The sequence below is a fragment of the Macrobrachium rosenbergii genome, chromosome 56, assembly GCF_040412425.1.
Source record: "Macrobrachium rosenbergii isolate ZJJX-2024 chromosome 56, ASM4041242v1, whole genome shotgun sequence".
In the NCBI taxonomy this organism is placed as follows: domain Eukaryota; kingdom Metazoa; phylum Arthropoda; class Malacostraca; order Decapoda; family Palaemonidae; genus Macrobrachium; species Macrobrachium rosenbergii.
In genome coordinates this window covers 4,450,001-4,465,000 of record NC_089796.1, presented here as the reverse complement: position 1 = coordinate 4,465,000, position 15,000 = coordinate 4,450,001, and the positions used below count along the sequence as shown (strand labels likewise).

The 15,000-nt window shown below is 36.8% G+C and overlaps 1 protein-coding gene across 13 annotated transcripts in view; it reads right to left on the bottom strand.

The window, feature by feature from the left end:
- Positions 1–15,000, bottom strand: part of Schip1 (Schwannomin interacting protein 1) — a 459,616-nt gene that overhangs the window by 133,549 nt on the left and 311,067 nt on the right. For 3 of the 13 annotated variants that reach the window (XM_067100965.1, XM_067100966.1, XM_067100975.1), the window contains exon 1: positions 115–153. The exons of the other annotated variants lie outside the window; for them this stretch is intronic. In XM_067100965.1, coding sequence (XP_066957066.1) covers positions 115–138 — 24 coding nt within the window. In that variant the 5' untranslated portion in view covers positions 139–153. Of the gene's footprint in view, positions 1–114; positions 154–15,000 lie in introns of those variants that run through there. 13 annotated transcript variants of the gene reach the window in all.

Sequence of the window (15,000 nt, the reverse complement as noted above, 5' to 3'; positions counted from 1 at the left end):
ACAGAAATAGTAAACAATAACTTTGAATAACTAGTGTGCCCACAAAGTCTGGGAGAGCCAGCTAAGTCCCACACACAAACACACGACAAACTGGACCACACAACCCAGACTAACCCATCTCCAAACGAGACACAACATTCACTTTTGATTAATTCCGTTCTTCGAGAAACACCACTGATTTCTGGCACGCTGCTTCATCGCGTTCAGAAAAACGTTGAAGTCCATGTTGCATCCCAGTCTGCTATAGACTGTGGCGAGGGCCGCGGCTATACCAGCCGTTCGAAACACGTCGCATCGCGTTTAGTAGATTAGATCTGGTACTGTATAGGATCAAGGGGCATTCGTTCGCGAAAGTACACCAGATGAATAAACCATGGTTTTTCTTCTTATTTTTTTTTTTTTTCTTCTTCTTCTTCTTCAGAAGATGGCGATGACGACAGACTACGGAGCCACTTGGGATTCAGTCCGCAGATAGTCGCGTGGACGAGACATTACTCATACTGCTACTACTGTTTCTGCTAATAAGACTACTACTACTCTACTACTACAACCGTCACGGTCGGCGTCAACAGCATGACTAGAGTCAGCTGTTGCTGTGGTGAAGGTCTTCCACCCCCCCTCCCCCTCCCTGCAGAAGTCTCAAGTGTGACCAGTCTCGTGACGTCATCCAAGTTACTAGATTACGAGGGGGAATGGGGAGGGGAGGGAGGGGAGGGGAGGGGGGATTTCATAGGGATTACCACAGTTGGGTAGAGTTGCTCGAGATTAGTAAAATGCATAGAAGTGGTTGTTGGATAAAAGTTATCAAATAAATATGAACTTAACCAAAAAACCAAAGAAGAGTAGAATGAAATACATAGAAAAAGAACAAGTAAAATAAAAGATATACTTTAAGAACAACTTATTCTACTTTGGCGAATGAAACATAAAAAACAAACAAGTTAAAAAGAAAGTGTAACAGAGAGAGAGAAAGAAAGAAAAGAGAGACATGAGAGGAAGACCAACTGTCTTCTCGTCTGCCAAACGAGACAGGGGGTGGAGAGAGAGAGAGAGAGAGAGAGAGAGAGAGAGAGAGAGAGAGAGAGAGAGAGAGAGAGAGAGAGAGGAGACAAACAACTGTCTTCTCGCCAGCCAAATGAGAAAAAAGAGAGAGAGAGAGAGAGAGAGAGAGAGAGAGAGAGAGAGAGAGAGAGAAATCTGAAAAAAAAAAAAAGATCTGAAGACAAGTAGACGAGGAAGTCTAGGAAACTTGTCTCGAGACAAAAGACATAGTTAAGAGAAGTCAAATTTACTTTGGAGGAACCCAGTGGGAAAAATTAAGAGCTCAGACGCGTGGAATTCCTAATGAAGAGGTTCCTCCCATAACATCCATAAGGAAGGCGATTATCGGGAGATGGCTGTCAGACACACACGCACACAGACAAAGAGGCACACACGTCCTGTCTGGAGACACGTGTCCTTTCAGGGGAACATGTCCTGTTGTTATGCCTCTCATTTGAACGTGGCCATAATTTGCATTTCTCTCTCTCTCTCTATCTATCTATCTATATATTTATCTATCTATATATACAAACACACACACACACACACACACACATATATATATATATATATATATATATATATATATATATATATATATATATATATAAATATATATATATATATATATATTATGGAGTACTACCAGGTGGGTGTTCACATTAAGACGCATGCATCTTTTCCATGTCATATAGTCCATATTTCATGCTTTGGTTTTACTTATGGCCATCTCTCTCTCTCTCTCTCTCTCTCTCTCTCTCTCTCTTCTGACTTTATTACAAATCATTACGAAGTAGCTTTTCTCCTGTGTTCCCATCAGAGGGAGAGAGCCAATGTTTTCCTCTTATTTAAAGACATGAACGTATATTTCTTGCCATTTCGTATAAAAAATTAGCACAATTTTAGTTTTCTGTAAACGAAAACTATTGTGCCGGCTTAGTCTCTCCGTCCGCACTTTTTCTGTCCGCCCTCAGATCTTAAAAACTACTGAGGCTAGTGGGCTGCAAATTGGTATGTTGACCATCCACCCACCAATCATCAAACATACCAAATTGCAGCCGTCTAGCCTCAGTAGTTTTTTATTATTTTATTTAAGGTTAAAGTTAGTCACAATCGTGCGTCTTGCACCGCTATAGGTGCCAACAACACAGCCACCACCAGGCAGTGGCTGAGAGTTACATACAGCATTATATGCTGTACGGAAAACTCGACTGCACCGAAGACACTTCGGCGTAATTATTACTTGTTTTCTTTTTGTGTCAAGTAATGGGGGGGGGGGTTCTAACTCCCCGAAGCTTCATATTTTGCAAAGGATGATTTTTTTTCATCATCAACGGTAAAAAAAATATGTTTACTAATATTCTTCTCTATTTGCACAGTCCGTCAAAGATCTAAGTTTCATGCAGGCGTCAGGAATGTCATTTTTTTCATCATGCACATGAATTCAGTATTTACTTTACAATGAGAGCCACAGTTATTTTTTGTCAATAATTTAAGCAAATAAAGAAAAATAATACAAATAAACATTTTTTGTTCACGTAATAGTACTTATTTACACTAAACAATCCTTACTCGGATATCTTCAGTTGAAATCCGTATAATCTACTGTATATGTGAGTAAATTCTAAAGGTACCTAATTGAATATACATATATATATGTATGTATGTATGTATACTATATATATATATATATATATATATATATATATATATATATATATATATATATATATATATATATATATATGTATTAAACGTGGTCTAGTGGTTACCAGCGTTAGTTCACCAGCAATGGGTTTGAGATCGAGTCTCAAACCTCTAGCTCCAGATTCGATCTCAAACCTCTAGAAGCTGGTGGACTGATGCTAGTAACCACTGGACCACTCTGAAAATAAGCAAATAAATAAATAAACACAATAAATAAAAGTAAATATACATAAAAACACAAATGCATATATATATATATATATATATATATATATATATATATATATATATATATATATATATATATATATATATATATATATATATATATATAGTATGTATATGGCATCCACAGAGTTTACGTTCTACGGATATCAATTTAAGGTATCCCAATGAGGATGCTTTATTGTGAATAAGTATTATTTGCTCAGGGGAAACTTCCTCCGCCTACGACCACTTAAGAGTGCAGTCAGGCATAGTAATCAAACACCGTCTTGAAAACTGATATCGGAAATTGGTTCCGCTTCGACGGAAGGTAAATAAAACGAAAGAAGTTCTCCCTTAAGGGAGATATTTACAATTTGTAAAAAAAAAAGGAAAAAATATAGGGGAGGATTTAAAGTTTATGAAAAATGCCCGAATGTAAAGGTCAGGATAAAAGAGTAACAATGTTTAAAACGAAGAATCAAATACAATAAAAACTACACGAAATTTTAATAATTGAAAATGCACGAATTATATTCAGCATGATTGGATAATTAATACGATTTGCTTAAAATTTCAATAACATTGCTCAGGTTACGTCACATGAAGCAGTCAAAACACAGTAATTTACAAAGGACAAAAAAAAAAAGGAACTAATATATTACAATAAACTGGAGACACGCTCAAGGAAACACAATATATAAAAGAGAGCATAAGTAAAAAAAATGGCAAAATCAACAGAACTCGGCAATGTGCAAAATACAAAATTAACAAAACACTCTGGTAACCAAGATAAAACAAATCACAGAAAAAAAAAAAAGATCAGGAATGGAATGGAATGTAGAGTTTAGGCCAAAGCACTGGGACCTAAGAGGTCATTCAGCGCTGGAAATGAAGTTGAGAGTAGGTAGGTCTGAAAGGTGTGACAGGAGGAAAACCTGGCAGTTGCACAGCAAGATGGAAGAAAGATAATATGAATGGAGGTACAGCAAAAGGAATGAAAGGGGTTGAAGCTCAGGGGCAAAGGGACGCTGCAAAGACCATTTAGTAATGCCTACAGTGCTCCCCGTGAGGTGCACTGATGGCACTATCCCCCTGCGGGAGAAAAAAGATCAGACCTCTGGGAAAGCTGTCATTTAAAGGACAGTCAGCATTCAATGGGAAATCAACAGAAAATGCCTGCACTCAGAAGAATACACAACTAGGAAACACCAATAACAGATAAGGGGAAATCACAAAAAAAAGACCGGTGAAGGATAGAATCTCTAAAATGTGCTGTTGACAAAATGGCAAAATTATTAGTAAACAAAAAACAGAATTACTAGAAAAGTTTAATAAACAAAGCACAAAATCGCCAGAAAATGCCAATAGTAAAAGACCTTAATCAACTGTGAAAACTAACATACAACAGGAAAAAATCACTAGAAAATCGCAGTAAACACAGTAAAAAACATTACAAAATCGTCAATAAGCAAAGTACAAAATCACTAAATCAGTAGAAATTGCAGGTTAGCAAAGGACAAAATCACTAGAAAACGTCAGTAAACAAAGGACAAAATCACTAAAAGAAAATAACCTTCAATAAACACTGGAAAAAATCAATAGAAAACGCCAATAAATAAACAAAGTATAAAATCAGTTTAACAAATCAATAAACAAGGGACAAAATCACTTCCAAAATTTCAATAAACAAAGGACAAAATCACTTCAAAAATTCCAATAAGCAAAGGACAAAATCACTTTAAAATAAAAATTTCAATAAACAAAGTAAAAATCAGTCAGAAAACGTTAATAAACAAAGTACAAATTCAATAAAAAAAATCACTAAACAAAGGACAAAATCAGGAAAACACCCCTCAATAAACAAAGGACAAAATCACTTCAAAATTTTCAATAAGCTAGGAACAATCTCACTTCAAAAATTCCAATAAACAAAAGACAAAATCACTTCAAAAATTTCAATAAGGAAAAGGACAAAATCACTTCATAAAATCTCAATAAACAAAGGACAAAATCACGAAAAATTTCAATAAGCAAAGGAAAAAATCACTTTAAAAATTCCAATAAACAAAGGAAAAAATCAAGTCAAATTTTTCAATAAAGAAAAGGACAAAATTACTTCAAAAAATTTCAATAAACAAAGGACAAAATAACTTAACAAATTCCAATAAACAAAGGACACAATCGCTTTAAAAATTCCAATAAACAAAGGACAAAACCACTTTAAAAACTTCAGTAAACAGAAAGGACAAAATCACTATAAAAATTTCAATAAACAAAGGACAAAATCAGTCAGAAAACGTCAATAAACAAAGGGGCAAACTCAGTGGAAATCGCTGAACACAAAGGACAAAGTCACTAAAAAACGTCGCTGAAGAATGGACAAAATCGCTGGAAATCGCCAGTAAACAAAGGTCGAAATCAATAGAGCAGCGATTCCCAGAAACTCTCGCGACGTCGAAGCCTTCCTTCCTGCCGTGGCCCAGAGGATGTATAGCCTATATACTGTATATGTATAGCCTATATGGCATATTGGATCGGTATAAGGGCAAATATGATCACGTGTAATCAGGGCCTATGATCACAGCTTATGACCATCTGCTTCCTAAATAGGCATTCCTTATGGCTTTTTCCTCTCTCTCTCTCTCTCTCTCTCTCTCTCTCTCTCTCTCTCTCTCTCTCTTTCTCTCTCTCTCTCTCATCTCTCTCTCTCCCCAATCTGCTCCCTAAACTCATTCTTATGACTCTCTCCCTCTCTCTCTCTCTCTCTCTCTCTCTCCTTTTTTAAGCAATACTTGTCTTACTAACATAGTAAACCGATAAATTGGCTCTCTCTCTCTCTCTCTCTCTCATCTGCTCCCTACACCGGCATTCCTCTCTCTCTCTCTTTTTTAGGCAATACTTGTATTACTAATAGTAAATCAATAAACTGGCTCTCTCTCTCTCTCTCTCTCTCTCTCTCTCTCTCTCATCTGTTCCCTAAACCGGAATTCCTCTCTCTCTCTCTCTCTCTCTCTCTCTCTCTCTCTCTCTCTCTCTCTCTCTCTCTCTCTCTCTCTCCTTTTTTAGGCAATACTTGTCTTATTACTATAGTAAACAAAAATAAATCTGCTCTCTCTCTCTCTATCTATCTCTCTCTCTTTTCTAGGTAAAATTTGCCTTAATACATCAAAAGTCCAGGAACAAAATAACAAGGAAAACAACACAAATAAAAGAATTTATAAATAAACTACGAAAAATAGCAACTACGAATAAAACAAAATAAACATCTAACATATAACAGTTTTGATAAGAGATCGGGTATATATCTTCTCATCGGATTACATCGACGGATGCCAGAACGATTTGCAGAGATGCCATCAAGGTCAAGATGGCGCTGGTGACCCACCCTGGTTACATTACTTGATCATATTACTCAACGGACGCCATAATTTGGTATCACGGCAGTTTACTGAGTCATAATTATTTTGATATTTATACAGTGTGGATGTATAAGCATCTGTATCTGTTGATAAATAAATATACACACACACACACACACACACACACACACACATATATATATATATATATATATATATATATATATATATATATATATATATATATATATATATATATATATATACATGTATGTATACATATTTAATCCTTTCCATAAAGTATCTCAGTTCATGCGCGATGACGAAACATAACTGAAAATCAATAAGCAATACAACAGATAAACGAGGAGAAAGAAGAAGAAGAAGGAGATAATGCAACCCCGGGGGAATACGATGATCCCTCTGATGCTAAAGCCATATTGGCATACAATGAGGTATCCGTAACCGATATACAGTATCCGATTACGCTGGAGGCACGAAGGAGTCAAGCGTATGGTGTATGTTGTATCACACACACACACACACACACACACACACACACACACACACACACACACACACACACACACATATATATATATATATATATATATATATATATATATATATATATATAATACACAAACACACACACACATATATATGTATTAATGTATATATTTATTTAGGTATGGATGTTTGTACGTACGTACGTATGTACATATGTATGTATGTAAGAATGAAAGCAGGTATTTATGTAATTCTATGGAAAAAAGAAATTGCATGCAGAAGTTCAAAACGCCATGTGTGTTTCAAGCCAAACATCACCTAGAAAAGGAGAGAGAGAGAGAGAGAGAGAGAGAGAGAGAGAGAGAGAGAGAGAGAGAGAGAGAGAGAGAGAGAGAGAGAGAGAGAGAAAAGAAAAGGTCACGAATATGGAAGAGGGAGGAGTAAGAAAACTCACAAAGAAAAAAAAATAATGATATAGACGTAAAAAATTCCTCAAAATAACAGGAAAAAAAATGGACGAACAAGCAGATACAATAGAGAGGTCCGTCCATCGGCACTCGGTGCCAACTGGTGCCAGTCATTGGCCGCGTGTTATGTGGTGGTCTCCCGGTCGTAAAGCGGAGTCAATCACATCAATGACTGCGAGATAGAGGCATGTAAGGAAGGGGTATCTTGGAGGAGAGGCGAATAAAAGAACGATAAAAAAAATTCACGACCAGAACGGTAGGAACAAGAGGAAAAAGGGAAAAATCGTGTATGAAGGAATGCGAATCAAGGAATGAGGTTAATAAATATGATCAAAAATACACCACTGTAGAAACAAAAATAAATATTTGTATTCTGTAATGGTAAGCCATTTCCCATGATGAGGGTTAAGGTAGATATTTATTGAGAAAAAAAATCAGTCACTGACACATTCATTAAACCCCATATATATACCTCAATATGTATATAATATACTGTATTTATGCATGTGTATATACACATATATTTATATATATGTATATACAGAATATGTACATAAATATATACACATACATATATATATGTGTATATATATATATATATATATATATATATATATATATATATATATATATATATATATATATATATATATATATATATATATATATATATATATATATATATATATATATATATATATATATATATATATATATATATATAGAGAGAGAGAGAGAGAGAGAGAGAGAGAGAGAGAGAGAGAGAGAGAGAGAGCATTTCAAATGCTTCCTTATAATAAAATAAGTTTAATAAAAAGTAAGTTTTTCGATGATAATATCGGTAATATCTATAATGATAAATTGATAGATAAATCGACGAATAGATGTCATTATTTCATCAGGACGTAATGGGGTTATGGCTGAGTTAATAGCATAACATCCAAACTGTCCTGTAACTCTGAAAATGAAAATTCTGTAAAAATATCGTTTTGTAACTCTGTACCACTGGCTTGCAATGACACATACATAGCAGTTCACAAACCTGGGAGTGGCGCCTTTTGTTTGTGACCATGTTTTCGTAAATTTTGGTCGGATACCGGGGCAAAATCGGGTATTTATAAACGAGAGGTCAAATCCAGATAGTTTTATGTGAGAGAGAGAGAGAGAGAGAGAGAGAGAGAGAGAGAGAGAGAGAGAGAGAGAGAGAGAGAGAGAGAGACTTGGTCCAAATTCAACTGAAATGAAGAACTTGGAAGTCTATTTTCCATATCCAAACAATGCTTTGGGAGTTTTTTTGTGTGTGTGAGAGAGAGAGAGAGAGAGAGAGAGAGAGAGAGAGAGAGAGAGAGAGAGAGAGAGAGAGAGAGATTTGGTCCAAATTCAACTCAAATGAAGAACTTGGAAGTCTATTTTCCATATCCAAATAATGCTTTGGGAGTTTGTGTGTGTGTGTGTGTGTGTGTGTGTGTGTGTGAGAGAGAGAGAGAGAGAGAGAGAGAGAGAGAGAGAGAGAGAGAGAGAGAGAGAGAGAGAGAGAGACTGGGTCTAACTTCATCTAAAATGCCGAACCTGCAAATCTATTTTTCACTTATAAACATGTGAACTAGGATCTCAATTAAACAAAATGCTGTTAGGATAAACAAAAACCTCCACTTGTGGCCCGAACGGCAATGAGGTAAAAAAAAAAAAAAAAAGCTAAAAAGGTCCAAGGTATAATCCCACCAAATACACTTGCTACATTTCAAATGATCTGTTTAGAACACAGACAATAGAAAAACCTAAGGGAAATAGCATAGTCTTTCATTAACATCATGATCAGAACGACAATTGAAAGCTATAACAAAACCCTAAGTTCAGAAACCTGGTTGGTATTTCATGGAGAAAACTAATTACTTGGAGGTGATATAATTATTGTGATAAATGAATTCTCTATACGGAGGGGAGATGTGCATTATTATTATTATTATTATTATTATTATTATTATTATTATTATACCAACACCAACACCACTGAGTCACAAACCGAGAACTGCACTGAAGCGAGGTTAAAGTTAAAGAAAGCGGACAGCTAACCAGAAGGCAGGAAGGAATGCATCTGGGCCATAAGAACGGAGGCTACAGAGAGCCCCCAGAGACGTCCAATACGGTGAGCTGAGCATCTCCTACAGGGAGTCTAATTTTAAAAGCCTCATCGGGCTAACGAGTCCCTACGAACGTAGTAGGGGCTTTGTTCAACTTTCCTTTTGTGCACAGTTGACATCGACGGGTCGTGGGGAAGGTGGGGTGGGGGGGATTGGGAACGGGAAGTGGGGAGGGTGGGGGGACGCTTCGGTAAAATGAAATATCCATCAGCGGTCTCTCAAGTCTTCGCTGTCACAGGAATAAAAAGACAAGGGACAAGATCATATGTCGAGTACGTAGGGGAAGAGAACGGTGCTTGCGCTTGTTCCCTGAGAGAGAGAGAGAGAGAGAGAGAGAGAGAGAGAGAGAGAGAGAGAGAGAGAGAGAAAGAGAATCACAAAACTAAACCAGTGTCTCGATGGCTGAGAGAGAAATTCTACCAGCAAAACCTCGTTTCCAGGTAATTAAGAGAGAGAGAGAGAGAGAGAGAGAGAGAGAGAGAGAGAGAGAGAGAGAGAGAGAGAGAGAGAGAGAGATTATAAAACTAAACCAGTTTCTCGATGGTTGAGAAACCAGCAAACCTCGTTTCCAGGTAATTAAGACTTAAAAATACAGAGAGAGAGAGAGAGAGAGAGAGAGAGAGAGAGAGAGAGAGAGAGAGAGAGAGAGAGAGAGAGAGAGAGATAAATTCTGAAAGCAAACATTTTCCCCGGCTTTGCAATTATACCTATTAAAACTTTCCCTCGAACTTTTTCCAATCCCGCGAGATAATGAACGCGCAAACACCATTAAATGATAGTGATCGGAGTATTTGCTTAGCTCTATCAATTTGCAGAAACCACAGGTGCTGAGTTATTAGACTTGCTTGCAGATGCTTTGAGTGCAAGCACGTACGAATGCACATGCATATGGCAGACAGACATGCGCATGCTTTGATAGCATGCATGTATTAATGCATACGGTAGACAGACATGCGCATGCTTACAGCGCATGCACGTATGAATGCCCACGGTAGAAATATATATGTATGCTTTGAATGCATATGGAGACATACAGATGCATGGACGTATGAATGCTTGTGTTAGACATATACGCATGCTTTGAATGCATGCACGTATAAATGCATATGAATGCACAGATACAAGCCAAACTGCATCAGGCAACGTTTCTAAAGTGAATTAGGCGTTCTGAAGCAGTTTCGTGCACTCTGACATAACCTTATGAACAAAGTCCTAATTCCCCCAACCCCTTATATTTTGCTATGAAAGCGTGTATGCGACAAGTTACCGACTTGTGTTTGTAACAAGTTTTATTGCAGTGTGGACGCACCCTTACTGAAAACATCATTACCATCATTATTTCCTGTAACAACATACACTGATGAAAGCCATATATTTTCTTGATACTAGAACTACCAATAAGTCGCCGACTTGTACTCAACATGTTACTGATGTGTGCGCGACAAGTTACCGACTTGTGTTTGCAACATTTTACTGAAACGTAGACGCAACCTTACTGAGAACATCATTGCCATCATTTAGCGTTAAAACATAAACTGATGATTGTCACATTCTCCTGATATTAGAACTACTAATAAGTCGTTGACCTGTATTCAACATGTTAGTGATGTGTTTGTGACAATTTACCGACTTGTTTATAATATGTTTTACTGCTGTATGGACGCACCCTTACTGAGAAAATCATTACCATTGACATTTACTGTAATAATATAAATTGAATAATGTCACAGATTTTTCTGATATTAAAAGTACCAATAAGTCGCCGACTTGTACTCAACATGTCATTGATATGTGCGCGACAAGTCACCGACTTGTGTTTACAACATTTTACTGGAATGTAGACGCACCCTTACTGAGCACACCATTACCATCGACACTTCCTGTAATAATATAAATTGATTGTCACAGATTTTTCTGACATCCACATAAAATTCCAATCAATAAATGACCGCTTTATCATGGTTTTTGCCAACAATAATCCATCATCTTCATCGGGACTCCCAAAATCTTTCGGGAGGACCCCAATCTCCTCCTAATAATGACGTAATGCCATCGTTCATTTCGGAGCCATCAGAAGCACATTTAGTTCCCAGGCTGCCGGACCCTCATCACTTTTCGTGGAGAAGATTTAGTCATACTAATCTCCCTCATACATAATTACCTTCGTTCATTAGACTTAATTTTCCTCTCCCTGAACCCCAGGGTAAAGTGTAAAGTGATGATGATAATAATAATAATAATGATAATAATAATATATGTAAAATAAGGAAAAAGACCTTCTTTACTACAGGTTTTGTTAAACAAAATGGCAGTTTCAACAGCATTCATCTTATATAGTCAACGCTCAGTTCGTCTTATCAGTTGCCTTTCTTGCGCTGGAAATGAATATTGGTCAATTGCTCGCAACCATTCCAGCGCAAGAAAAGCAATTGATAAGACGAATTGAGCGTTTACTGTATAAAATAAATGCTGCTGAAACTGCCATTCTGTTTAACAAAACAGATAATAATAATAATAATAATAATAATAATAATAATAATAATGTTTTTAATTTTCCTTTCAGTGGACCCCAGGGTAAAGTGTGAAAGGATGATGATAATAATAATAATAATAATAATAATAATAATAATAATAATAATAATAATAATAGTATTTTTAATTTTCCTTTCCGTAGACCTCAGGGTAAAGTGTGAAGGGATGATAATAATAATAATAATAATAATAATAATAATAATAATAAATAATAATAATAATAATAATAATGCTGTGAAATAAAATGTCATCATAACACTCACAACAACACGAAAGGTCAGAATAACAAACGAACAAAATTAGCCTGAAAACATAATAATACAAAGCTGAAGAATTAGGTCGCGCGAGCGCGCGCGCGTCGGCGCAAATCCACGCTAAACACAAAAGCTAAATCTTAATGGAAGCAAATCCCATACCGCACATCCCAAAATACTGTTGAGAAAAAAGTGAATAAAAACTTATGGCCATTACGGTACACTGGTGGCCACATACCATTTCCCACGGCAGCTTAAAACAATGGGGAGAAATAAAAAGGGGGGAGGGGGAAGGGGGTTGGAAAGGGGAGGAGGGGGAGGGGAATAAACAGAGAAGAAATGTGGCGGAGATTTCCATCTAAGGGAAGAAGGCTCTGTGAGAGTTCCCCCCCTTTTTTTCTCACCTGCATTTAAAAGCTGAAAGGAGAGGAAATCCGCGATATATATATTTCCCCTGACCCTTTGAACAATGCCTTCTTTCAGTGTGCAACAGTGGGGAAAAAGCCTCATCTCTCTCTCTCTCTCTCTCTCTCTCTCTATCCGGACACCAGTACGCTTTTAGAATTCGTCTCTCTCTCTCTCACACACACACACACACGACGTTAGATAACTCATAGTTACTCACTCTCTCTCTCTCTCTTTCTGACCACACACCAGTTTTGCTTTAAGAACTCGTCTCTCTCACACGGCGTTAGATAACTCTCTTACTTCTTTCTCTTTCTGTCCAGACACCAGTTTTTGCTTTTAGAATTCGTCTCTGTCTCTCTCTCTCACGGCGTTAGATAACTCATAGTTACTCACTCTCTCTCTCCCTCTTTCAGTCCAGACACCAGTTTTTGCTTTTAGAATTCATCTCCCTCTCTCTCTCTCTCCGCTAGATAACTCGGTTACTCTCTCTCTCTCTCTCTCTCTCTCACGACACAAAATAACACCCAGTTACTTACTGCCACTGTCTTCGTCTCTTTTGCTCTGTCAGGATACAAGTTTGCTTTAAGAATTCACCTCTCTCTCTCTCTCTCTCTCTCTCACGACACTAGATAACACTCAATTCCTTTCTCTCTCTCTTTCTTTGTCCCTCTGTTCCAAACAAAGGAGAAACTACTTCAGCAATGAAAATAAAAATATAAACAATGGCATATGAACCGTAGCCGCACTTTAGATAAAAGGTTTGAGAGAGAGAGAGAGAGAGAGAGAGAGAGAGAGAGAGAGAGAGAGAGAGAGAGAGAGAGAGAAATGCTAAAAGCAAATAGGTGTCTGGAGAGAAAGAGAGAGAGAGAGAAAGGGAGAGAGAGAGAAATTCTAAAAGTAAACTGGTGTCCGGAGAGAGAGAGAGAATTTCTAAAAGCAAACTGGGGTCCGGAGAGAGAGAGAGAGAGAGAGAGAGAGAGAGAAAGAGAGAGAGAGAGAGAGAGTTCTAAAAGCAAACTGGTGTCCAGAGAGAGAGAGAGAGAGAGAGAGAGAGAGAGAGAGAGAGAGAGAGAGAGAGAGAGAGAGAGAGAGATAAATTCTAAAAGAAAACTGGAGTCCGAGAGAGAGAGAGAGAGAGAGAGAGAGAGAGAGAGAGAGAGAGAGAGAGAGAGAGAGATGAATTCTAAAAGCAAACTGGTGCCCGGAGAGAGAGAGAGAGAGAAGAGAGAGGAATTCTAAAAGAAAAGAGAGAGAGAGAGAGAGAGAGAGAGAGAGAGAGAGAGAGAGAGAGAGAGAGAGAGAGAGAGAGAGAGAGAGAGAGAGAGAGACGCAACATGACTCCCAAGGCACACGGTTGAAACCCACACCTGACGCCGCCTTTATACCTCGTATAAAATGATAACAAGACCAATTGTTCTCACAGCTACCCCGAGCTAAAATGACAGTGTGCTCCCACCATGCATGAGAATAATGACAGGTCAGACGGACGTATAAATTCCACGCTGGGTATATCACGAAAACCTCAATATTTTTCTTTTCCGAATTACACAGTTCCTATTCTTGGGAACAATAATATATATATATATATATATATATATATATATATATATATATATATATATATATATATATATATATGTGTGTATATATATACTATATATATATACATATATATATATATATATATATATATATAGAGAGAGAGAGAGAGAGTACACCGTGTCTATTCTCAAGCACACACAAACATGCCGACAACAGAGAGAGAGAGAGAGAGAGAGAGAGAGAGAGAGAGAGAGAGAGAGAGAGAGCCATATGGTCAAAATTCATGGAACGACAAACATGTGTAGATGATTACCTGTCAGTCTTAACGGATTCGCAAAAGACGTTTCATTTCTCAGGAAAACACAAACATGTACAACAGTGTAGAGGATTAATTTATAGATGGAAAGGCGACTCTTAACGTTCATTTGTTAAAAGGAGAATAAAATGCAATAGAATATTAAGAGCTTACCAAACAGCTTAATTGCTAGTAATTATCAAGAAATTTACGGATTGATGTTACAACAGAGAGAAAAATAAAAATTTATAGAGAGAAATAGCTATAAAGACGGCGTCTTAATGATTACCTGTCATTAATCAAAAAAGAAAATTTTCATGTCTCGTAAGAATATTCATTTAGGATTAAAAGAAGAATAAAATCATCTGTTAACAGAGAATAAAATGCAAGAGAATACTAAACAGTAAAATTGGTAGTAATCATCAAGAAATTTACGGATTAATGTTACTTTAAAAAATAAATATTTATAGACTTGTAATAGCTACAAAGGCGAGTCTTAATATGCATTTATTAAAAGAAAACCGAGTTTAACAGAAT